A 27,254-nucleotide genomic window follows, 5' to 3' on the forward strand; every position below is an offset into this window, starting at 1 on the left:
AACTGACAAACTGATCCTAAAATTCATTTGGAAACACAAAGGACTCTGAATAGCTAAAATAATCCTGCAAAATAACAAAATTACAAATACTAATCAATATTAACAAAATTTTTTTTAAAGATTGTATTTATTGGGGCGCCTGGGTGGCTCAGCGGATTAAAGCCTCTGCCTTCGGCTCAGGTCATCATCCCAGGGTCCTGGGATTGAGCCCCACATCGGGCTCTCTGCTCAGCAGGGAGCCTGCCTCCCTTCCTCTCTCTCTGCCTGCCCCTCTGCCTACTTGTGATCTCTGTCTGTCAAATGAATAAATAAAATCTTAAAAAAAAAAAAAAAAGATATTTATTTGTCAGAGAGAGAGAGAGTGAGCACAAGCAGGGGGAGCATCGCAGAGGGAGAAGCAGACTCTCTGCTAAGCAGGGAGCCCAATGCGGAGTTCGATCCCAGGATCCTGAGATTAAGACCTGAGCTAAAGGCAGACGCTTAATGGACTGAGCCACCCAGGCGCCTCAGTATTAACAAAATGTTAACAAAAATAACAAAGCTACAGTAATCAAGTCAGTGTGGAATTGGCATTAGGAGAGACACATAAATCAATGGAATACAACTGAGAGTCCAGAAACAATAATAACACAATAAAAATACCCTAAACTGATTTTTGACAGGATGCCAAGACAATTCAATGGGGAAAGAATAGTCTTTCCAACAAATGATGTTGGTATAAATGGAGATCCACATGAAAAGAATGAAATTGGACCTCTTCCTTATGCCATATACAAAAACTAACCCAAAATGGATTATAGGCCTATTCAAAGGGCTAAAACTATAATTCTTTGAGGAAAATAATAGGAATAAATCTTTGTGACCTTGGGTTAGGCAAAACTGTCTTAGATATGTCACCAAAAACCCAACAAGAGAAAAAAAAATACATAAATTGGATTTCATCAAATTAAAAACTTTTATTTCAAAGGACATCATTACAAAAGTTAAAAAACAAGTGGCACCTGAGTGGCTCAGAGGGTAAAGCCTTTGCCTTCAGCTCAGGTCATGATCTCAGGGTCCTGGGATCGAGCTCTGCTCAGCAGGAAGCTTGCTTCCCCCTCTGTCTGCCTTCCTGCCTCCCTGTCTACTTGTGATCTCTCTCTCTCTCTGTCAAATAAATAAAATCTTTAAAAAAAAGAAAGTAAAAAACAAAACAAAGAATGGGAAAATTTTTTTAGATATTTCCAAGTCATATATAAGAGTCTAGTTATTATCCAGAATATATAAGGAACCCTTGTATCTAGAAAATTAAAACACAATTGACTTCTTTTAACAACTATGACAATGTTTTATTTATAATATTCATATATCCAAACCCTTTCTGGCCAATTTAATTAATCATCATTACAAGTCTTTTGGACAATTCACTGCTATTTAAAAATTCAAAAATAGCAAAGATAACACCATGGAGAAAGTGTAGCCACATTGTCACTTGCACCTACATATTAACTCTTTAGACACAACTGAATTTGTATTTATTTTTTAAAAAAGATTTTATTTATTTATTTGACAGAGAGAGACACACAGCGAGACAGGGAACACAAGCAGGTGAGTGGGAGAGGGAGAAGCAGGCCTCCCATTAGCAGGGAACCTGATGCAGGGCTCCATCCCAGGAGCCTGGGGCCATGACCTGACCCAAAAGTGGACCATTAACAACTGAGCCAATCAAGCATCCCCACAATTGAATTTTTTTTTAAGATTATTTATTTATTTGACAGAGAGAGACAGTGACAGAGAGAACACAAGCAGGGGGAGTAGGAGAGGGAGAAGCAGGCTTCCTGCTGAGCAGGGAGCCTGAAGTGGGGCTTGATCCCAGGACCACAGAATCATGAGCTAAGCCAAAGGCAGACACTTAATGACTGAGCCACCCAGGTGCCTCACAGTTGAATTTTTAAATGGGCAGACGATTTGGATAAATATTTCTCTAGAGAAGATACACAAATAGGTAAACAGCATATGGAAGCATGTCATCAGAGAAATGCAAATGAAAACCACAAGACATGGCTTCAAGTGCAATAGGATGGCTATAATCAAAAAGACAGATAATAACAAGTATCAGTAAGGATACAAAGAAACTGGAACCCTCCTACCTTGCTGGTGGGAGTACAAAATGGAACAAATGTTTTGAGAAAAAGTCTGGTAGGTCCTCAAAAGATTAAATACAGAGTTACCAAATGACCTAGCAATTCCACCTAGGTGTGTACCAAGAAAACCGAAAACATCCACATAAAAACCTGCTCTTGAATATTCATAGCAGCATTATTCATAACAGCTAGACAGTGGAAACAACCCAAATGTTCATCAACTGATGAGTGGGTAAGAAAATGTGATATATCCATTCCGGGGAATGTTACTGAACCATGAGAAGGATTAAGTACTGATATATGTTACAACATGATTGGATCTTGAAACTATTATGCTAAGTGAAAGAAGGCAGACACAAAGGCCCCATGTTCTAGGATTCCATTTACATGAGCTGCCTGGAAGAGGCAAATCCACAGGGACAGAGAAAATAGATTGGTGACTGCCAGAAGCAGAAAGGAGTGACCGAAAATGTTCTGGAATTAAGAGCGGTGATGATCGCACAATTCTGTAAACGTACTAAAAACCTGAATTGTACACCTTAACTGAATCGATTGTAGGGTATATAAATTATACCTCAAAGAGCTGCTTTTTAAAAAGAAAAAACAAAAATTGCTTTATTAAAAAAAATAGTAAGTTCCCTAAACACATCTCCCACCTATCTTCACAACCTCCAGCAGCTAAATATGGATAGTGGGATAGGCACCTGGAAAGGTCCTCTCACCCATTCTCTTGCCTGGGGCTGGGTTGCACCAAAGTCACCACACACTGACTGTGTTCTCCTGGTGTTAATTAAGATCTTTGCAGGAAAATACCCAGGAGCTAGCATTCCAGGTCTGGTTCCTCCTAGTCAAACCCTGTGGCAAAGTCAGCTGCTCTCTTTCACAGGCCTATGAGGAGAGAGAATGAGTGCAGGTGAACTAAGTTTACCTTAATGATCTCCTCATGTCCGTCATTGGACTCCACCAGTTCTGAGGCCAGGGAATGACTGGTCGAGCGGCCAGACACCATGGCATAGGTCTTCCTGCCCGCCTGCCAGAAAGGGAGAGAGAAAAATGGCTCAGAAATCATGACAAGCCTGGAACATGTGCCCCTTGCCCAATGCAGAATACCTGCTCCTCAGAAGATGTAAAGGGTTAGTCTGATTTCCCCTATAAAATTCACTTCAGAACCTCTACCAGAAGCCACACAGCAGCAACACCAGACGGGGAAAATTAGCAGAAATTGCAGGTTAGTTTCACTTTCAGTGGGGTCTCCCCTCGCCCCAAAGCCGTGCGCAACGCTGAGGTCAGGTGGTGTGTCTGAAAGGAGATCCTGAGCAGCAGCAGAGTTGGCTCCCGGCAGCACTGGCGCGGGAAGTCAGCAGCAAGGAAAGAGAACTGGCTGAGGGAGAGGCCTCACCCCACCAGAAACCTCCCTACCTTCTGGGCTAAGTGTTCAAGTTCATCTCCTGTCAGTTCCCTCTGTAGAGTCAGCCTGAGAATGTCCACGCTGCCCTAATAATGACAATGACAGCAACAATAACCCCTTACCTTCACCATTGGGACTGGCCCAGGGATGCTTTTGCCAGCCCTGTGGAGTGGGCCTTCTCAGCACCACTGGACAGAAAAGCTGAGGTCTGGAAAGGGGACATTAGCTTGCCTAAGAGCAGTCACTCCTGGGTGGCAGGATGTCCCTGGGTCCTCTAACCGTGCTCTTTATGCCACACCAGAAACTGTCCAGCACGCTGCTCCACGGAGCTCCAGAGGGGCTAGCCACCCTGATCCGCAGATTATAGCACATTGCACCGACTGCCGTTTTCCCAGCCTCGAAGAAGACACACCCAATCCACGGTTCCCGCACCTGACAGCCAACCAGGAAGCCACCGACGCACTTTACAAGCCTAGGATACCCTTCCTAAACCAAACTATGGGACAGAAGCTGAATCCAAACCCTCCCCCTCATTTTTTTTAAGATTTATTTATTTATTTATTTGACAGAGAGAGAGAGAGATCACGAGTAAGCAGAGAGGCAGGCAGAGAGAGAGGAGGAAGCAGGCTCCCCGCTGAGCAGAGAGCCGGATGTGGGGCTCGATCCCAGGACCCTGAGATCATGACCTGAGCTGAAGGCAGAGGCTTAACCCACTGAGCCACCCAGATGCCCCATCCCCCTCCTTTTTTAAAAAGATTTACTTATTTATTTGAGAGAGAGTTGGAGGGCAGAGGGAAAGGGAGAGAGGAACCTAAGCAAACTCAGCACTAAACGCGGAGCCCAATGTGGGGCTCCATCTCACCACCTGATCACAACGTTAGCTGAAACCAAGAGTTAGAGGCTTAACTGACGCACCACCCAGGCACCCCCAAGCCCCTACTTTTTTTTTTTTTTGAAAGATTTTATTTGTTTATTTGACAGAGAGAGAGAAATCACAAGTAGGCAGAGAGGCAGGCAGAGAGAGAGGGGGAAGCAGGCTTCCTGCTGAGCAGAAAGCCCGATGCGGGGCTTGATCCCAGGACCCTGGGATCATAACCCAAGCAGAAGGCAGAGGCTTAACCCACGGAGCCACCCAGGCACCCTAAGCCCCTGCTTTTACAAGGCATCCAGAAATTATCCAAATGAAAGAAGGCAAGACAATAGATATCTATTTACAGATGAGTCTAATTTCAAAAGAAGAAGCAGGTTTTCTTGCCTAACTCAAAGAAAGTTTAAAACACAAACCGTGGGTCAAATAGAACACATGGAGAGGGAAATCCTATGGTAAAAGGAAAAAGCAGGTGGTAGAGATCTGGGGAAATAACATTAAATAAAGAGAGGGTCAGAAAGGCAGAGAGGACCCAACCCGGCCAGTCACCTGCATTCTGTGTAGAGCTGGATGGGAGATATAGCCTTGCTGGGCCTCTGGCTTGCACCAGAAAAATCAGGAGTTGGACTAAGTATCTCTAAGGTTCCTCCCAGCTTTGATACCATGAGAGCATGAAAAGGGAGTATATGCTTCCCCCAGGCAATGATGGGAAGATGGATGCTGAGCTACCGGAGGACAACAGTGACGTTGAGGTCCAGGAGTATGAATGCCATCTTGCCCTTAATACGGTTTTAAGGAACCCTCCTAACATTCCAAATGTCTGGTGGAAGGAAAGGAGGAAAAAAGAATGTGCTCCATGGAGGGAGCTGGGAGAAGCTTCTCTAGGCAGGGAACAGTCCTTCCTGTGCAAGGAAGAGAACTTGGGAGAAAAGAAATCTCTCTCTGTGGTCAGATACTTAATTCTCAGTGTTCTCATTATAAAATGGCAACACTACCCTCCAACACTACTAGAGGGGTTTTGCTGAAAATTAACTGAAAGTGTATGGAGGTTGTTCTCTACCACATGAGAGAGAGGTACTCAAATATTAGCTTCCTCCTACTTCTGGAAATGAACCCAAATTTGGGACAGATGGAAGACACTCCCACATGGCTCTTTGGGCTTCCCAATCCTAGCAATGTAGCTGCTTTTACAAAAACACTTAATTCCTACCAAATACAAGTTAGATTTTTAGTGGGGGTATTTCAGGCCCTCCAGAGCCTGGGTCAACTCACTTCTTCTGTTACTGCTCCTCATTGCCCCCAGTCCAATACATCCCAGGCTTTTCCACCTTGGTGACTTTGCTTTCACCATTCACCTTAAATGTCCTTTCTTCCCATCTTCACATGGGACATCCGCAAGGCCCTCAAGAGTTCACACTGAAATGCCACATCTTCCATGACACTTCCCTACCTCCAGTGGGAAACATACCCTCCCCTCCCCGAGCTCCCTCAGCATCACTGGGCCTCCCATGGCACCTGCCTCTCAGTTAGTCATGTTCCAGGAGGCAGGCGAGAATTCTACCACTGAACCACCAATGCCATGTTCCAGGAGGAATTGTCCCTTCTGCTAACTCCTTGTGGGCTGCTGTCTGCCACTGTCCTTTACAAAAGGAAGTATTTTCTGAATGCATATGAGTACTCCATGACATCTAGGTCAAGAGAACATTACACAAGAAAAAAGAAGAAATGATTTCAAAATAGCCAGAGTGGCTGCCAACTCTTTTTCCCCAGGACACAGACAGGTACTTTGGCTATAACATCCTCTCCATACCTGGAGGCAGATGGGGAAACCTGGGGCATCCCTCAGCCAAAATAAAGAGGTCATTATTAGCTAATGAAGATCATCAAGTCTGGTTTATTTTATGAACCCAGGCATTCTAATTGAAAGAGCACAGACAACTAGGCTAGATGGGAGCCTATGAAAAGTTACCTCATCCATACATGTTATCACAATTCCAGGTGGACAGGAGAAAGTAGGCAACTTGCAAAAGTACACGAAGAAATAATGGCTGAAACTTTCCAAATTTTACAAAAGATATAAATCCACAGATTCAAGGAGCTGAGCAAATTCCAAACAGGATGGACCCGCAAATCATGCCAAGACACATCATAATTAAACTTCTGATAACTAAAGGCAAAGAAAAAATCTTTTCAAGTCAGAGAAAAGAAAAAAAAGATACCTTGGGGCGCCTGGATGGCTCAGTGGGTTAAGCCTCTGCCTTCGGCTCAGGTCATGATCTCAGGGTCCTGGGATCGAGCCCCACATCGGGCTCTCTGCTTGGCGGGGAGCCTGCTTCCCCTCTCTCTCTCTGCCTACCTCTCTGCCTACTTGTGATCTCTGTCTGTCAAATAAATAAAATCTTAAAAAAAAAAAAAAGATAACACCCTGGGAAAGGGGAAAACACCCTGAATAAAAAGCAGATTTTTTCATCAGAAACCAGGAAGGCCAGGACAAAATGGCACACTAGTTTCAAGGACCGAAAAAATCTTCTTAATCAACAATCCTATGACCAAAAAATCTTCAGGAATGAGGGGGGGAATCAAGATGTTCTCAGGTAAAGGAAAACTGAGAGAATTTCTTACCAATATAGCTACACTAAAAGAATGGCTAAAGGGAAGTCTGGGAGGCTCAGTCGGTTAAGTGTCTGACTCATGATTTTGGCTCAGGTCATGATCTCGAGATCGTGAAATCAAGTCCCACATTGGGCTCTGTGCTCTCAGCATGAAGTCTGCTTGTCCCTCTCCTTCTGCTCCCCGCCCCCCATGCTCTCTCTCTGGAATGAATAAATAAATAGATAGATAGATAGATAAAATCTTAAAAAAAAAAAAGTGGGACGTCTGGGTGGCTCAATCAGTTAAGCAGCTGACTCTTCATTTTGGCTCAGGCCATGATTTTGGGGTTCTGGGATCCAGCCCTATGTGGGCTCGGCATCCTATGACAGACTCTGCACTCAGCACAGAGTCTGCTTAGGATTCTGTCCCTCTCCCTTTTGCCCTTCCCTGCCTCCAGAGCTCTCTCCCCCTTTCTCTCTCCAAACAAACAAACAAAAAAGAATGGTTGTGTAAAAGGTCTTCAAACATAAAGGAAACAATACAAAAGGAAGTTTGGAACATCAGGAAGATAAAAACAACATGGATAGCAAAATCATCGTTAAATACAATAGGTTTTCCTCTTCTCTTGGGTTTTCTAAAATACGTTTCATGGTTGAAGATAAAATTATGACAATGTCTGATTCAGTTCTAAATGTACTCAGAGGAGGGGCCACCTCAGTGACTCAGCTGGCTGAGCTTCCAACTCTTGATGTCAACTCAGGTCACCATCTCAGGGTTGTGAGATGGAGCTCCACTCAAGCTCCACATTCAGTGGAGAATCTACCTGAGATCCTCTATCTCCCTCTCCCTCTGTCTCTTCTCCCACTCTCTTTCTCACTCTCTAAATAAATAAAATCTTTAAAAAAATAAATAAAAAAGAAAAAACAAAAGTACATAAAGATAATATTTAAATTAATTATATTATGAATGGGAGAGGATAAAGGAAGGTAAGGTTTCTATACTATACTCAACTGGTAAAATGGCACACTGGTATAATGTGAAAAGTTTTATTTATATAAGAGTCATACCTCGAGCAATCATTAAAAAGTCTATACAAACAGATAACACTCAAAAACAACAAGTGAATCAAAATGGAATCCTAAAAAGCTTTCAAGTAACCCACAGGAAGGCAGGGAAAATAAAACAGATAAATGAAAAATAGAGAACGAAAAACAAAAATAAAATGGCAGACCTACCATGCCAATAATTATATTAAATGTAAGTGGTCTACATACACCAATTAAAAAAGATTGGCAGAGTTGATTAAAAAACATGAATCAATACATGCTGTCTAAAAAAAACATTTAAACATAAACATATAGGCAAGTTAAAAGCAAAAGGATGGGAATAGATATATCATGCAAACACTAATTAAAGGAAAGCAAGAGTGGCTATATCAGTATCAGATAAAGTAAATGTCAGAGAAAAGAGAATTATCAGAGAAAGAGAGTGTCATATAATGTAAAAGAGTCAATACGCAAAGAAAACATAGCAATCCCAAATGGATAAGCACCAAACAACAAAGCTGAAAAATACATGAAGAAAAAAACTAAAGAACTAAAAGGAGAAATACACAAACCCACAATTATAGTTGGAGAATTCAACATGCATCTCTGAGCAGTTAATAGAACTAGGCCAAAATGAGCAAAGATACATAAGAGTTCAACATCACCAACCAACACCATTTGATCAACAGTTATGCAACACTCCCCTCAGTAGCAGAGTAACACATTCTTTGTATGTACCTATAGAACATACAGTAAGATATACAATAATTTGGCTATAAAACAAACCAAAAAACTTGAAAGAACTGAAATAATACAGAGCATGTTATCTGACCATAGTGGAATCAAATTGGAAGTAACAGAAAGAGAAAATGAAAATTTTAAATACTGGGAAACTAAACAACATACTCCTAAATAATTCTTTGGTCAAAAAGGAAGTCTCAAGGGGGGAGACCACTCATTTAAGAGTGGTTGAGTGTCTGACTTCAGCTCAGGTTATTATCTTGGGGTCCTGGGATTGACCTCTATATCCAGCTGCACGATCAACAGGCAGTCAGCTTCTTCTTTCCCTCCCTCTTCCTATGTCCCTCCCCCAACTTGTGTTCACTCATTCTCTCACTCTCAAATAAATAAAATAAAAATAGGGCACCTGGGTGGCTCAATGGGTTAAGCCTCTGCCTTCAGCTCAGGTCGTGATCTCAGGGTCCTGGGACTGAGTCCCACATCGGCCTCTCTGCTCAGCGGGGAGCCTGCTTCCCCCTCTCTCTCTGCCTGCCTGTCTGCCTACTTGTGATCTCTCTGTGTGTGTCAAATAAATAAATAAAATCTTTTAAAAAAATAAATAAAAAAGAAAACAGTACATACTAATGTAAAAAAAAAGGAAGTCTCAAGAGAAATTTTTAAAATCACTGAACTTAAGAAAAACGAAAACACAAAATGTCAAACTTTGTGGGACATATCTAAAGCAGTTCTGTGGCTCGGTCAGTTAAGCATCTGCCTTTGGCTTGGGTCATAATCCCAGGGTCCTGGGATTGAGCCCCGCATTGGGCTCCCTATTCAGTGGGGAGTCTACATCTCCCTCTCTCTCTCGGCCCCTCACACTCACACTGCTCTCTCTTTCATAAATAAATAATCTTTAAAAAAAATAAATAAAGCAGTCTGAGAGGGAACCTAACACTAAATGCATACATTAAAGGGGCACCTAGCTGGCTTAATCGGTAGAGCATGAAACTTTCTCTCTCCTTTTTTTTTAAGATTTATTTATTTATTTTAGAGAGAGAGAGAAAGAGAAGAGAGCACAGGAGTAGGAGGAGGGACAGAGGGAAATAATCTCAAGCAGACTCCCTGCTGAGCAGGAGTCCCATGCTGGACTTGATCTCACTACCAAGAGATGACTCAGGTGGAAATCAAGAGTTGAATGCTCAATTGACTGAGGCACCTAGGCACACTGAGCACGCAACTCTTGATTGGTCAAGGTCATAAGTCTGAGCCCCACACTGGCCATATGGATTACTCTAAAAAATAAATAAATGCATATATTAGAAAAGAAAAAAATCTCAAATCAACAATGTAGGCTTCTCACTTTTAGATAAAGAACAACAAATTAAACCCAAAACGGGCAGGAGGAAGGAAATAATAAAGATAAGAGAAGAAACGAATAAAATTTAACACAGAAAAGACCAAAGACAATTTTTTTTTTAAAGAAAGAAACGTAGGGGCGTCTGGGTGGCTCAGCTGGTTAGGCAACTGCCTTCGACTCAGGTCATAGTCCTAGAGTCCCAGGATCGGGTCTCACATCCACCTTCCTGCTCAGCATGAAGTCTGCTTCTCCGTCTGGCCCTCTCCCCTCTCATGCTCTCTCTCTCAAATAAATAAATAAAATCTCAAAAAAAAAATAGAATGAAAAAAAATAAAAAGAAAGAAAAACAAACATTACAGACCAGTATCTCTCATGAACATAAAGTTCTGTTTCTTATTATTTTGTTAGAGTATGGCTAAAAGACACGAAAATACATTTCACTTTAGAAGATATATAGATGTGAATAAGCACATAAAAAGATGTTCACTGTCACTGAGGTGATACAAATCAAAACCACAGTGAGATTCCATTATACACCTATCAGAATGGCCAAAACAAAAAACAGTGACACCACCGAATACTGACAACGTGGAGAAATTGGATCCCTCACACACTGCTGGTGGGAATGTAAAGTGACAGCCACTCTGGGGCAGAACAAAAAGGTTGGCAGCCTCTTTAAAAACCATACAAATACCATATGACCTAGCAGTTGTACATAAAGACTTACATTAACACAAAAACATGTACACTAGTGTTTATAGCAGTTTTGTCTGTAATACTACAAAACTAGAAACAACCCAAGTACCCTTCAATGCAGACAATAAACTGTGGTGTATCTATATCATGGACTACTTACTAGTCAACAAGAAAAGGGAACAAATTATTGTTTGTTTCCTATTGTTGTATGCATCCCTATTGATGCATACATAAATTCCCGGAGAATTATGCAAGGGAAAGAAGCCAATCCCAAAAGGTTACATACTGCATGATTCCATTCATTTAAGGTTATTGAAATGAAAAAATTATAGAAATGAAGAACTGACTAGTAGTTGCCAGGAGGTAAAGAGAAGATGGGTGAAAAGGAAGTATGTGTGAGTTTCAATGTGAAGTGTCTTTGTAGTGATGGACATATGCTATATCTTAACTGTATGAAGTACATTTTGGTTGTGATAGCATGCTGTAGTTTTGCAAGATGGGATGGGGAATCTCTATTATTGCTTATAACTGCATGTGAATCTATAATTATCTAATAAAAATTTAATTAATACTTTCAGGGACAAAAATTGAGGACTATAATGAAGAAAATAAGTACTTATAATCCTACTACCTCAAAATAGCCACTATTAAAATGTTAGCATACTCCTTATAATTTTTCTACACAATTTTTAAAAAACATACTACTATACAAAGTTATATACCTGCTTTTTCCCTTTCATATTTCATTGTTAATTTCCATCATACTCAACATTCTTCAACATTGGCTTTTAGTGGCCACTAGTATGCCACTGAATAGATTAAACCAAATAAACTTCAAACTAAGCTCCTTCCCTTGCCCCCACTTTTGTAGATTACTGTCAAGTTCTTTTTATTTCTTACATGTCTTTTTTTTATTTCAGAAAATATGTTTTCTTTTGACAGTTAGAACAAGATGATACACAACAGTACCTAGATCACCACCAAATTTATTGTCTGGTCCATTACCCCTCAAGCCCAGTTGGTTTTCTCTCTTCTTTGTAGAAAAAGAACCACCTTTGGAATAGTTGGATTTGTGCTCAAACACTGACACTGGCTTTCATTTGTTGTATGTATTGATTTATTCTCCCCCTTATTAGTTGGTAAGATGGGCAGTATGATGCTTAAGTGAAAACACAGTGATTAAAACACGCAGATAATGGGGCACCTGGGTGGCTCAGTGGGTTAAAGCCTCTGCCTTCGGCTCAGGTCATGATCCCAGGGTCCTGGGATCAAGCCCCACATGGGGCTCTCTGCTCAGCAAGGAGCCTGCTTCCTCCTCCTCCTCCTCCTCTCTCTCTGCCTGCCTCTCTGCCTACTTGTGATCTCTCTGTCAAATAAATAAATAAAATCTTAAAAAAAAAAAACACGCAGATAAACAAAAGTTTCAGTTCCTCAAAATTTGATGTAATGCTCCTCTTCAAAATACCTGCCATAGTATATGCTTATAAGCTAAAGTAAAAGTTTCTCATTGGAAAAAGATGTAAATTAACTTCTACCTCACACCATATCACAAATATCAATTTCCAGTGGATTGCTTATTTATTTAATTTAATTTAAAGACTGTATTTATTTACTTGTCAGAGAAAGAGAGAGCAAGCACAAGCAGGAGAAATGGCACGCAGAGGGAGAAGGAGGCTCCCTGCTGGGCAAGAAGCCTGATGCGGGCTCCATCCTAGGACCCCAGGATCACCACCTGAGCTGAAGACAGCCACTTACCCCACTGAGCCACCCAAGTGTCCCTGGATTGTAGAGTTAAATGTAAAAAGCAAAAACAAAACAAAACAAAACAAAAACTTCCCTATAAAAAATTGGGTAAGTTGGACTACATTAAAGTTTTGAACTTTTGTTTTTCAAAAGAGAGTACATGATAATCCACAGAGAAGGTATTCACTCTGTATTTATCTGGCAAAGAATATTCAGAATATATTAAGAATTCCTATAAAACAAAAAGACTAAACAACATGGCATCCTCGACTGGATCTGGATTAGAAAAAGTACATTAATGGAAAAACTGGCAAAATCCAAATAAAGCCTGTACTTTAGTTAATAGTCTTGTATCAACATTAATTTTCTTAATTATGACAAAGGCACCATGATTATGTAAAGTGTTAACATTGGAGGAAACTGAGCAAAGATTGTATGAGAATTCTCTGTAATATCTTTGCAACTTTTCCTAAAAACTTAATATTCCAGAATAAGAAGTATATTTAAAGAGAGAAAGGGCGGGGCGCCTAGGTGGCTCAGTGGGTTAAAGCCTCTGCCTTAGGCTCAGGTCATGATCCCAGGGTCCTGGGATCGAGCCCCGCATCGGGCTCTCTGCTCCGCAGGGGGCCTGCTTCCTCCTCTCTCTCTCTGCCTGTCTCTCTGCCTAGTTGTGATTTCTCTCTGTCAAATTAATTAATTAAATAAATAAATAAATAAATAAATAAAAAGAGAGAAAGGACAAGGAGGGAAAGAAAGGGAGAGAAAACAGGTGCCCAACAGAAAAATGGGCAAAAGACTTCAAAAGACAAGTCACATAAGAGGTTATCCAAATGGTCAATAAACATCTGAAAAGGGTTCAGTCTCATTAGTCATCATCATCAAAGAGGTAGACACTAACCGCAAGACAACACTACAAAATACCCATCAGAATGACTACAAATGAAAACAAAAAAACAAGTGTTGGGGGCTATGGAACAATCAGAACTCTCCTATACTAATGGTGAGATTGCTCGTTACCATAATCTCCTTGGAAACATCTACCAAAGATGAACATTTGCAAACCCTGTAACATAGTAATTCTAATCCCATTTATCTACTCAACAGAAAGGTATACCTATGTTCCCCCTAAAAACAAATAAATTCTACCCATAAAAAACGATACTAGATTATTCACAGTAGCATTTCTCCTAATAGCCAAAAATTAGAATTTATCCAAATGTTCCAGAATTTATCCAAATGGAATATAAAGGATAGGGGCAACTGGCTGGCTAAATTGGTAGAGCATGTGACTCTTAATCTCAGGGTCGAAAATTTGATGTACAGATTATTTAAATACATACATACATACATACATAAAACCAAAAAAAAATTTTTAAGACTTTATTTATTTGAGAGAGAGAGAGAGAGATAGAGAAGCAGACTCCCTACTAAGCAGGAAGCCCAATGCAGGACTCAATCCCAGGACCCAGAGATCATGACCTGAGCTGAAAGTAGACGATTGACTGAGCTACCCAGATGCCTCTTTATTTTTATTTATTTTTCTTCTTTTTTTAAAGATTTTATTTTTTCCAGATTTATTTTTAGAAAGAGTGAGCACGTGGGGGAGGGGCAGAGAGAGTATTAAGCAGACTCCGTGCTGAGCACAGATTCCAACATGGGGCTCCTTCTCACAACCCCGAGATCACAACCTGAGTCAAAAACCAAGAGTCAGCCCCTTAACCAACTGCACCCCCCACGCACCCCCTAAAGATTTTATTTTATTTTTTTAAGATTTTATTTATTTATTTGAGAGAGAGAGAGAGAGACAGCAGGGAGAGAAGAGAATCTCAAGCAGACCCCATGCTGAGCATAGAGCCCGACACGGGGATCGATCATGCCCTGAGCTGAAACCAAGAGTCAGACACTTAACCAACTCTACTACCCAAAGGCCGCTGAACATTTTATTTTTAAGTAATCTCTACACCCCCAACCCTGGGATCAAGAGTCACACACTCTTCCAACTAAGCCAGGTACCCCTAAAGCCCCATTTTTAAAGATTTTATTCATTTGTCAGAGACAGAGACAGTGTGAGCACAACCAGGGGGAGCAGCAGGCAGAGGGAGAAGCAGGCTCCCTGCTGAGCAGGGAGCCCGATGTGGGATGATCCCAGGACCCTGGGACCACGACCTAAGCTGAAGGCAGACACTTAACGACTGAGTCACCCAGGCTCCCCAAGTAAAAGAATTCTGACACAGAAGTATACTATATGATTCCACTTACTTAAAAAGTATAAAAACAAGCAAAATAAATATATATTTTAAAAGTCATGATAGTGGTTACTCGTGGAAGATGGGGGAAGATACTGACTAGAAGGGGATAATGACTAGAAGCAGGGGTTTCTGTGGTGCTAATGATTTGTTTCTTCCTCTAGATGCTGGGTCGAGGAATATGTCCAGTTTGTGAAATTAACTGACTGTACGTTTATGTACATGCACTTTTCTGTATGTATGTCACTGTTAAATAAAATCTCCTAAAAAAATTAAAATTCCCCATGGCATTAAAGTCCCCTCAGAATTAGGCTTATCACTGTCTATACCATATAATGTCTTGACTCCACCCACTACCCTACTTGTACCCTACACTCTATCCCAAACTTTCCCGATCTAATAGTAGGAAGGCAACCAAACTCAAATCTCTTACAGTTGATGAGTCCTGCAATGCAATATGTGTCTCACCTCCCCATGAATGCACATGTTGCTTTCTCTTTCTGGGTCCCTTCCCCTCCCTTTCCTCTTTGGAGAATTCTTAGCTCAGGCATCCCTGCTCCATGGGTCTCGCCCCAGCACTCCTCAGTCAGAGCCTGCTCTCTGCACTCACGCATACATACCCCTTATAACTATTTATGTATGCATCTCCCCCAGTAAAGTCATAAGCTTATTTAGCACAGTGTCTGACCTAAGTAGGTTCTCAAAAAATACACACTGCATCAATTCCAGATGATGAGACCAAGGATCTCCCCAATTCCCTCTCTTTTGAGAAACTCAAACTTCTCAGTGTAGTGAAGCAATAGGAAATACTGGAAAAAGCAAACACAAAAAGAGGGGAAACAAAAATAATGAGCAAAGTCTAAGAAAGGTAACTCTAAGAAGAAATATAAGTAGCTAATAGACTAATGAAAAGATACTCTGCATGGAGACAGAAGGTAGCTACACTTATGAGCACAGCATAACATATAGACTTGTTGAATTACTCTGTTGTACACCTAAAACTAATGTCACATTGTGTGTCGATTATAATCCAATTAAAAATAATGATATAATAAAATTTAAAGTTTAATGTATAAATAAATCAGTTGGTAGACAGAAGGGTCATATGGATTGATAGATAAAGGACAGGTTTGGGAGGCGCCTGGGTGGCTCAGTGGGTTAAAGCCTCTGCCTTCGGCTCAGGTCATGATCCCAGCGTCCTGGGATGGAGCCCCGCATCCGGCTCTCAGCTCTCGGCTCCACGGGGGAGCCTGCTTTCTCTCCTCTCTCTGTGCCTGCCTCTCTGCCTACTTGTGATCTCTGTCAAATAAATAAATAAAATCTTTAAAAAAAAAAAAAAAGGACAGGTTTGGTCTGAATATAGGGAGTTGGGTCAGCATTCACTATCAAGAACTATGTTCTCCAATGTGGTAGCCATTAGCCACATGTGGCTATCGACCACTTGGAATGTGGCCAGTCCAAATAGAGATGTTCTGTACAAAGACATAGTACAAAAAATTGAACAATTTCTTTTTATACTGATCACTTGGAATGATAATCTTTGCATATACTGGGTTAAATAAAATCTATTATTGGAAAAAATTTTAATGTAAAAGTTAAAAATATATGAAAGATGCTCAACCTCATCAGTAATTAAGGAAATGCTATAAAACAATAAGGAGTTGTCATCTTGGGGAGAATTTCATTAAACTGTAAATTTAAGAAGTGTAGGGGTGCCTGGGTGGTGCGGTCAGGTAAGCCTCTAATGCTGGGTTTCTGCTCAGGTGATCTCAGGGTCCTGAGATGAATCCCCATGTCAGGCTCCGCACTCAGCCCTTGGAGTCTGCTTGGGAATCTCTCTCCTTCTCCTTCTGCCCCTCCCACTCATGCTCTCTCTTTCTCTCTCCCACTCTCAAATAAATAAATCTTTTTTTAAAAAGAACAACAACAGGGACGCCTGGGTGGCTCAGTGGGTTAAAGCCTCTGCCTTTCGCTCAGGTCATGATCCCAGGGTCCTGGGATCGAGCCCCGCATCAGGCTCTCTGCTTGGCAGGGAGCCTGCTTCCTTCTCTCTCTGCCTGCCTCTCTCCCTACTTGTGATCTCTATCTGTCAAATAAATAAATAAAATCTTTAAAAAAAAAATAAAAAATAAATAAAAAGAACAACAACAAAAATAGTAATAGTAGTAGTAGTAGCAGCAGTAGTAAAGAGGAGAGGTGCCTAGGTTGTACAGTCAGTTAAGTGTCTGACTCTTGGTTTCTGATCTGGGGATTGTGAGATTAAGCCCTGCATCAGGCTCTGCGCTCAGCACAGAGTCTGCTTGAGATTCTCTCTCCCTCTTCCTCTGCCCCTCCTGCTCATGCTCTCTCCCCTCTCTCTCCCCCGCCCCAAAATAAATAAATAAATATTTAAATTTAAAAAAAGAAGAGGGGGCACCTGGGTGGCTCAGTTGTTAAGTGTCTGCCTTCAGCTCAGGTCATGATCCCAGGGTCCTGGGATCAAGCCCCCCATTGGGCTCCCAGCTCAGTGGGAAGTCTGCTACTCCCTCCCCCACTCCCCCTGCTTGTGGTCCCTCTCTCACTCTGTCTCCCTCTGTGTCAAATAAATAAATAAAATATTTTTAAAATAAATAAAAAATTAAAATTAAAAAAAAAAAGCATAAAGAGGAAACAAGCAGATGTATGCTCGCAGGAGCATCTGGGCAACAGCCTAGATGATCGCTGACAACAAAATGGATGAATAAAGTCTGGCCTATTAGTACAATGAACTAGTATTCATCTGTGAACATAACCGAATTACAGCTTCATGTATCAACATGAATGAATCTCCAAATTAGTGGTAAGTTTAAAAGCAGGCTATAGGGGGCACCTGGGTGGCTCAGCGGGTTAAAGCCTCTGCATTCGGCTCAGGTCATGATCCCAGGGTCCTGGGATCAAGCCCCGCATCGGGCTCTCTGCTTGGCTGGGAGCCTGCTTCCTCCTCTCTCTCTCTCTGCCTGCCTCTCTGCCTACTTGTAATCTCTATCTGTCAAAAAAAAAATAAATCTTTAAAAAAAAAAAAAAAGCAGGCTATAGAAGGGGCACCTGGCTAGCTCAATTGGAAGATCAAGCGAGTCTCCATCTCAGGGTCATGAGTTTAAGCCCCATATTTGGTGTAGACATTACTGAAATTAATTAAGTAATTAAAAAAAAAACCAAGCTAGAGAATATAGAGAATATCATGAATATAAAGTTCAAAACATGCCAAACCAAGCACAATATCACTAGTCTATGTACGATAAGTATAATAAAGAACAATGAAATAACACAAAATTCAAGACAGTGATCACTTCTGCAGAGGAAGGAGCATTATGAACTAGGAAGGAGGACCCCAGGGGCTTCAGAAAGATTGGTAAAGTTCTATTTCTTACGCTGGGTGTTCAGTGCACAGCTGTCCATTTCATTGCTTTGCTTTAAAACTTCCCATATACTCAAGCCTTCTTTCTGGCTCTCAGTAAAGCAATGGACTTTTCCTCACGTAAATCCTGCAGAAATAGCATTTGTAGACCAACAAATTGGCAAATATTAAAGATACTGGGGCACCTGGCTGGCTCAGTTGGTTAAGCGTCTCCCTTCAGCTCATGTCACGATCCTGGGGTCCTGGGATTTAGCTCCACATCGAGCTCCCTGCTTCTCTCTCTCTCTCCTCCTCCTCCTCTCTGCTCATGCTCTCTCTCACAAAATAAATAAATAAATAAGATCTTTAAAAAAAAATAATAAAGATACTGATGAAGTCCAGGATTGGTCTCATGTATTGTTAGAGAGAATGTAAGTTCATTCAAGTTAATTTGGCAATATTAATAAAAAGTATCTGCATATTTTGTAAACCTTTTGACCCAGTAATTCCACTTTTAGGAAGATGCCCTATGAAAATCCCAAAGATACATGTATAAAACTGTTGACAGCAGTACTGTTTACAATAGTTACAAACTGGGAACAGCAGAACTACCTTCTAGTAGGTGCACGAGTGAATAAAGTACAGTATCATCCACACTGTGGCATATTACACTGCTGGTAAATAAACTTTTATTTATTTAACAGAAAATGATCTCCAAGATAAAGCAGGAAAAAAGCAAGGCACTAAGTCATAAAAAAATGACTTCCTATTTATTTAAGTATATATATATATATATATATATACACACATACACACACATATATGTTCATAGTAATTGCCAATTCCTATATATAACAAATACTATGTGCTGAGCTCTACTGGGCTCTGTGCTAAGTGCTTTAAATATATTAACTCATTTAATCCTTATAATAATATTATACGGCAAATGTTATTATCAACATGCTTATTTTATAGAGGAGAAATCCAAAGTCCAGACTTAAGTATCTTGCCCCAGGCCATATAACTAGCAAGGGTCAGAGCCAGGATTCAAACCCAGGCCCTGTGGCTCTAGAGTCTGTGTTCCCAGCCACCATGCCACAGGGCATTTCTAGAATGTAAGCGAATAGGAAAGGCACTGAATGTATACACATTAAACAAGAGGAATACAAAGGAGTAAAGGGACTTTCAGTCCATGCTTCTACAGTGTTTTAAACTTGAGGAACAGAAAATGTGTTTCCGCACTGGTCTAGTGAAACACATAAATTAAGAGAAGGCAAGAAAAAGTGCTGGAGCTGGAGGTGGGGTCTGAGTCAAACTAACACCTATTAACCCTTGAGCAATCACTTTATCTCTCAGGGCCTGTTTTCTATCTGCAAAATGGTAGTGATAATAGTACCTTGCCTATTTAAGGCAGGACAGGTAGAGATGGTAGGATAGTGTGAAAGTGCTTAGCGAACCATAAATCACTTCACAAAGGCGAGACAGCATTACTTTCCCAAGGAGCTCTAGGAAGACACGGGGAGGAGGGTGGGTGAGCCAAATTGTCTAAATGAAGCCTGTGAACAAATCTAGTGAACAAATTCTCTGCCACCTCAGCCTCCAGAACCAGAGAATCCAGTCTGCAAGGCCATGAATCTCAACCTACACTGCAGCCCAGAGCTAAGGAGGGAAACCCAGGCCCATCTCTGTTTGGTGCCATTAGCTGTCTTCTGGAGCTGGACTCATCTCAGGGCTAGGAGAAGGCTCCAGGGACCTTTAGGAATACCCCAAAATGTCTAGCAGGGAAGTCCCACGGGAGACTCCTTGAAAGGCAAGATAAGAAGTAGAACCTTCTCTAGGGAAAAAGTAGCAGCTAATCACAAGGTAAGCAGCCTCTAACCTCATAAACATTCTTGGGGAGAAGCCCAGCCACCTCCAAATTACAGGCAGCCTCTCGCTTCTGTTCAAACAAATCTCCAGCTGTGAATCACTCCTGACAGCCGGGAGGGAATAAACACATAGCTGAGGGGTTAGAGATCGAGACGTTGTGGACAAATGATAGGGAGATAAAGAGGGAGTCCCCAGAGGTTCTCACACCCTGGACTCACGTGATAGAGAGCAGATCTATGGGAAATTATGTTTCCCTTGCTCGCACTCCCCAGGCTGCTATGGGGACCATGAGCATGGCGGCAGGTGAGGGTTGAGGCTATTTCTAGGAAGTAAGGGCAGTAGAGACAGTCCCTGAGCTGGAAACCAGCATCCTTAATTCATCTTCACTGCGTAACTCATTCCTCCATCACTCTGTCCCTCAGTCCTATCCCCTCTCCTGCCCAAAACGTACGCGGTCTCTCAAACAGCTGCAACAGCCACCTCAAGTTTCCCCTTCTGAGAAACAGGAATAGCCAGCCCCTTGAAACACTGGCTCCCAAGAGGCCAGCACAAGGCCAGATGGGGTGGTTGGGGCTTATCCTCTCTTGGCTGCCACCCCACTCTCAGGTTTTGGACAGCCTTCATTCTGGCCTCTCTAGGCCAGAGATGGCCCTTTGTTAAGTATGACACAAAGAATTATTCCTCCTCTCCCCACAGATTAGCCAACAAAACAGGTGTCTGCTTTTTGTCTGGCTACCTGCCCAGAGGCATGGGCTGGACAAGCACTATGCAGAGGGCTGACCGGGGTGATTGGGAGGTGAAATGAGAAAAAGGATTTGGGGTGGCACTCTAAATGGGGCAGCCTTTCTCATCACCTAGAGATCTGGCACATGCATCCACCAGGGCAGAAGAGGCCTAATAGTGAATGTGTATAAGGAAGAGGGGGTCTCCTGAATGCTCTCAAATGTGAAGGAGACATCCTTTGCTGAGCTAGCCACTCTCCAGGAAACCTGCCAGGTACCCAGCCAGCCTGGGATGGAGGGGCAGTGCCCCTCCTCCCTCTTGTCATTTTGTCATTTTTTGCTTTCGTGGCCCCAGACCCTAGAAGATCCTTTCCTTTTTCTTCCTTCATCTACCCAACTCCATCAGACCCTGTATTTTTTTTCTCCTCTTCCTGCCCCTGCTGGCCAGGCTTAAATCTAGGCCAACAACTTCCCTGGTACATACCTATTCCCCTAACTAAACCTCCCCACCCCTAAGAAACAAAAAAGGATTTCACAAGACTCTGCATTGTGACCCAAAGAGGCATGTACCATAATTACAGGCAGGCGGGGAAGCTCGCCTCACCTGCTCTGAGCACATGTGTCTGGAACCGAAACCATCTGAGTGAACACCCCAGCCCCCACCCCAGAAAAATATGACCAAGGCCGGCACCAAATGCCAGGTGATTGGGTAAGCCTCCTAATCCCAGATCCTCTGGCAGAGCTCAGGATTCCCCAAATCCCTGGCAGGCTTGGAGACATCAGCTGTCGTGCACTAGAAAGTAAGAATCTGGCAATGAATTGGGGAGCTGGAATGGTATGAGGAGGAATTTACGGGCTGAGCTTGAGTGGAAGGAACAGGCAGACAGACAGTCACCAAACTTGAAAAGTTCCTCTGCCCAGGAGTTTCTTCCCAGGTGTCACAGAGGCAGGGCTCTCACCATTTTAGAATTCATTCATTCCTTTGGAGTAAGTATCAGTGAATTCTCTTTCAAAATCCAAATATTCTGACCCAGCGAATCCACTCCTAGGTTTGTCTCTCCAAAAGAAATTAAGATATATGTCGATATAAAAACTTCTAAGTTGATGTTCACAGCAGCATTATTCAGAATAGACGAAAAACAGAAACTACCCAAATGTCCATGAACACTTATCCCCGACGAGCATATGTGATAATATATCCACATAACAGAATATCATTGAGCTTTAAAAAGGAATGATGTACAGGGGCATCTGGGTGTCTCAGTCGCTTAAGCATCTGCCTTCAGCTCAAGTCATGATACCAGAGTCTTGGGAACAAGCCCCATGTCAGTCAGTCTTACTCCCTGCTAGCAGATAGCCTGCCTATACCTCTCCCTCTGCCCCTGCCCCTCCCCCTCTACTTGTGCTCTCTCGTTCTCTCTCAAATAAAATCTTAAAAAAATAAAATTCGGGTGCCTGGGTGGCTCAGTGGGTTACGCCTCTGCCTTCCGCTCAGGTCATGATCCCAGAGTCCTGGGATCGAGTCCCGCATCGGGCTCTCTGCTTGGCAGGGAGCCTGCTTCCTCCTCTCTCTCTCTCTCTGCCTACTTGTGATCTCTCTCCTTCAAATATATAAATAAATAAAATCTTTAAAAATAAAAATAAAAATAAATAAAATTCAATAAATAAAATAAAATAGAATGAAATCCCAATTCATGTTACAACATGGATCAACCATAAGGACATCATTCTAATTGAAAGAAACCAGTCACAAAGGATCACATATTATATGATTACATTTACATAAAATACCAAGAACAGGAAATCTCAGAGAAAGAAACCCGTAGTTTCCTAGGGCTGGGCGGAGGGTGGGGAGCAGTTAAGAGAAAATGGGGAGTGACTGCTAATGGATCAGGATTTCTTTACAGCTAGACAAAATGTTCTACAGTTGATTGTGTTGATGACTACACAACTCAGTGATGACACTAAAAGCCACTGAATTATACATTTTAAATGTATATACATTTATATATATATATTATATATATATATATTATATATATATATATAAAATGTATATATATACAAAATATATACATTTTAAATGTATTTGTGCAGTTTATGAATTATAGCTCATTAAAGTAGTTACAGAAAAATTGGGCCCAGAGTAAACCTTCAATAAATCATAGCTTTAGTTAAGAAAAATTTGGGGGGCACCTGGGTGGCTCAGGTCATGATCCCAGCGTCCTGGGACCGCAGCCCTACAACGGGCTCCCTGATGGGCGGGGCGGGGGGGGGGGGTTGGGGGGGCAGGCCTTCTTTCCCTCTCCCACTCCCCCTGCTCATGTTCCTGCATTCGCTGTCTCTCTCTCACTGTCAAATAAATAAATAAAATCTTTTTTAAAAATTTAAAAAAATTTTTAAAAGATTTTATTTATTTGCAAGAGAGAGCATGAGTGAGGGGCAGGCAGGGAAAGGAAGAAGCAGGCTCCCTACCAGGGAGTCCAATGTGGGGCTCAATCCCAGGACTTGGGATGATGACCTGAGCAGAAAGCAGGCACTTAAATGACTGAGCCACCCAGGCACCACCTTGCCCCCAAAATTTTAAAGGAATGGAACTCAGGAAAGACTTGATATTAAACTAATTCAGCTTCTGAGATCCTAAAGGAATAGCACCTATTCCAGGGTAAAGACAAAGGCTCAGGCTGTAGCTGATGAAAAAATTCCAAATCCACCCAGATGTTGTTTAGAGAAACTCTCTGGCCAAGACTGATCAAGACAAAAAAAATTAGAGAGGCTCCTGAGTGGCCCAGTTGGTTAAGCAACTGCCTTTGGATCAGGTCATGATCCTGGAGTCCCAGGATGGAGTCCCACGGAGTCCCAGGATGGAATCCCACGGACTCCCTGCTCAACAGGGAGTCTGCTTCTCCCTCTGACCTCTCCCCTCTCATGTTCTCTCTTTCATTCTCTCTCTTTCTCTCTCAAATAAATAAATAAAATCTTTCTTTAAAATTAGAGATGAAGAAAGTGTAAATATTCTGAGGAAGGGTAATGTCGATAGATTACTTAAAGGCAATCACCTTACCAAAGAGTCCAGAGCATCATGGGACATCAGCTACTTCAGCCATGAGTCAGAAAGAGGAGGAAGAGAAAAGGGGCCTAGAGCAGGATACCAAAATACGATCCCTGACCATTACTCCTCCAAGACCCATCCTGGCTGAGCTGGTGGCTGGCAAAGGTTACTCTAGGCCGACTACGGACCCCTTCTCCTCCTTAAGACCCTCCACTGGCAGAGGCAAGGGGAAAGGAACAGAGAAGCATAAATGTGAACATAATGAGAAGAAGCACACCTCGACCAGACCAGTGAGTTCCCAGATTCTTCCTCCACCCCTTGGGCAGGGGTCTCACGAGAGGCTGAAACAGTCTCATCTAAGCCAGTAGGAAGAGCAAACAGAAAATAACAGCTAGCACCTGAGCACTTACCATGGTCCAGGCCTGGGGCTTAATGTTTCACATACATTTTTTTTTTAAGATTTTATGTATTTATTGACAGAGATCACAAGTAGGCAGAGAGGCAGGCAGGGGCAGGAAGGAGGCTCCCTGCTAAGCAGAGAACCCTATCCAGGACTCTATCCGAGGACCCTGGGATCACAACCTGAGCCAAAAGCAGAGGCTTTAACCCACTGAGCCACCCAGGCGCCCCTTCACATACATTATTTTATTTAAACCTCACAACAACCTTAGAAGGGTGCAATTATTATCCCTGTTTTACAGATGAGGAAACTGAGATGGAAAAGATTAAGTAATTTACTGAAATGATCTTGGGCAAAGCCAACTTCAAAGCCCTGACTACAACCCCACTGTAGAGTCAGAGGCCCAGGACCAGGCTCTTAACCACAATGCTATTAACAGAAATCAGAGTTTAGCCCAAAATTGTGATGTAAATACACTGGGAGGATGGGAAAAGGGAAATAGAGTATGTAAGGGGTGGGAGTATAAACTTTCCTGTAATTCCTACAGCAGGAAGTCAATAGATATCTAAAACTGATTAAGTCAAGAAGTATTTAGAAACATGGGGGTAACACCTAACAAAAGTGCCAAAAGTTGAAAGTGGTCTCTCCCACGGGGCAGGGATTGGAGTAGGAAACTTCTTGCTACTTTCTCTTAAAAAGTTTTTTGATAATATTAGCCTTTTAAAAATCATGCACATATATTTGATTGAAAAATGATTTATAAAGAAAACAGAGGGGCGCCTGGGTGGCTCAGTTGGTTAAGTGTCTGACTTCAGCTCAGGTCATGATCTCAGGGTCCTGGGATTGAGCCCCATGTTGGGCTCTGCACTAAGCATGGAATCTGCTTGAGATTCTCTCTCCCTTTACCTCTGCCTCCACTCACTCACACACTCTCTCTCTCAAAATAAATAAATAAAATCTAAGGAAGGAAGGAAAGGTGGAGTGCCTGTACCTGGCTGGTTCAGCAGGTGGAACATGCAACTCTTGATCTTAGGGTCAATGAGTTCAAGCCCACGTTGGGTATGGAGCCTATTTAATTTTAAAAAAAAAAATTTTTTTATTTTTAAAAGAAAAAGACAGAAACAGATTATTCAAACAGAAGTCTGTAGTAAACTTCTGTTGCTTTTGCCACACAGCTTCCATCTTCCTCTACCAGTAAGAGCACTTGGGGTTTGCTTTGCACAATCTCCCTCCTTTACAGGAGAATCTGGTGGGCCTGTCCATCAGGGAATACTCTATTGCCCTGGCCAAGGGAGGTGAGGGGCCCATGAAACCCTCTCCTTAGAATCTTGGACAGAATGGCAAAAACACCGGGAACCAATTCACCCAGATGTAGAAACCTTCCATTAGTCCCTTCCATTTAGCCAGATCCAAGACCCTTCAAGTACAGCTGACACATGTTCCATTAGCCTCAGGAGTACCACTTAATGCCTTGACAACTCTGTGGTTATGCTATGCTCACTGAAAGTGTAACTACCATCTGTCACCACACACTGCTATTATAGCAGCACTGAAAAACAGGGAAGGCTTCACAACTTTTGAGTGTCATCCTGGCACAGTGGCCATGCCAATCTTCTCTGTATCCATTCAATTTTAGTACATGTGTTGCCAACGCAAACAGCCTTGGTCCACACTTTTTAAGCTTTCCCTTAAATTCTCTGACTGCCCATTTCCTTCTAGTAAATTCCTCTTCTGCTTAAGTTAGCTAGAGTCCCTCTATGCTGCTTATAACCAAAGGAACTTAATGGAATGTCTTATAAAAATGTTTGAGGTTACTTTGTGCTTCCATCTGTCAGTATAACTTACTACAGTAGCTTGCAGACTCCTCTGAGCTAAAAAATTTACCTCAAGATCTAATAAGCGCACACGCACACACACACATATACTATATATATATATATATATATATATATATATATACATTTAACTGAAACCACATCTTTGCTAAAAATGTCCACCCTAACACTGATAGTGCTAATTCTATTTCTTTTGTTTTGAAGACTTTATTTTGTTTCGAGCAGTTTTAGATTTACAACAAAATCTACAGGAAGGTACAGAGATTCCTCATATACTCCCTACTCCACACAGGCATAGCTTCCTCCATTACCTACCTCACTCACCAGAAGGCACATTTGTTACCAAGAATGAAACAACACTGACATATCTTAATCACCCAAAGCCCCTGGATCCCCTTACAGTTCACTCAAGTAAAGTAAATAATGTACATTTTGTGGGTTAGGGAAAAAAAAAAAAATCCTCTGTGCTCTATTTCTCTCCCCTCTATCCTCAAAACTCATGGCAGCCATTGATCTCTTCATTGTCCCCCCAGTTTTGCCTAGTCCAGAATGCCATGTAATCGGAATCCATTTCTTTTCTAATACTAGGGCTCGAACCCACTAAGTTGACTTCAGACCCGCTGTAGTCATGATCTGCAGTATGAAAAACATTGGCTCACCCTACCTGCTGCATCTGCCTCCAACAATAAAAATAAACCAGAGAGGTATTAGCTGTATTTCCACATCCAAGCATGATGCACCAACACTCAGCCTGCCTGGTAGAGAAACACCAACAGAGTCCCAGGATCCTCACTCCCACTAGGATGGAGGAGCGGGTTAAATTGTCTATACCCCTGACACCAAGGAGGAACATCTGTTTATCTGCATATTCATTCACTCACTTTGAGCATGCACTGAGCACTCACCCGATGGTGTGAATATTCTACAGCTTCCTGGGGACTGTCCAGAGCCATAAAGTCTATTTTCAGGCTGGCTCAGAGGAGAGGAATCCAGGGACAAATCCTATGTCCTGACTGATTGATTGTTTTCCATTTCCTCCCAGCTCCTTAACAGCTCAGGAATGTCTCCAAGAAGAGATTCCAGCAATGCTTATTTCAGTCACAGCTTTGAAGTAAAATATCTCTAAAGTCCAGCCTATGAAGAGGGAATAAATGGAATTTCTATTTCCCCTTGTTCTAGAGATCTCTGATTAGGTTTAAACTAATCCATAGCTGGATACTGA

At 42.0% G+C, this 27,254-nt stretch overlaps 1 protein-coding gene and 1 non-coding gene across 6 annotated transcripts in view; both read right to left on the reverse strand.

The window, feature by feature from the left end:
- TUFT1 (tuftelin 1) overlaps nucleotides 1-27,254 on the reverse strand; it is a 49,165-nt gene that overhangs the window by 20,090 nt on the left and 1,821 nt on the right. For 4 of the 5 annotated variants that reach the window (XR_006819571.1, XM_046011073.1, XM_046011088.1 and 1 more), the window contains exons 2-3: nucleotides 3,543-3,617; nucleotides 3,052-3,153 (exon numbers count right to left, since the gene is read on the reverse strand). Coding sequence is in view for 4 of the 5 variants with exons in the window: in XM_046011073.1 (XP_045867029.1) it covers nucleotides 3,052-3,153; nucleotides 3,543-3,617 (177 nt within the window). In the remaining variant the exon portion in view is untranslated. The remainder of the gene's footprint in view (nucleotides 1-3,051; nucleotides 3,154-3,542; nucleotides 3,618-27,254) is intronic. The other variant, XM_046011080.1, reaches the window with a different exon arrangement.
- LOC123928225 lies at nucleotides 25,750-25,855 on the reverse strand. The gene has a single exon (XR_006815646.1). It is a non-coding gene; the product is annotated as a U6 spliceosomal RNA (small nuclear RNA).

The sequence above is a fragment of the Meles meles genome, chromosome 1 (genome assembly GCF_922984935.1).
Source record: "Meles meles chromosome 1, mMelMel3.1 paternal haplotype, whole genome shotgun sequence".
Lineage (NCBI taxonomy): Eukaryota > Metazoa > Chordata > Mammalia > Carnivora > Mustelidae > Meles > Meles meles.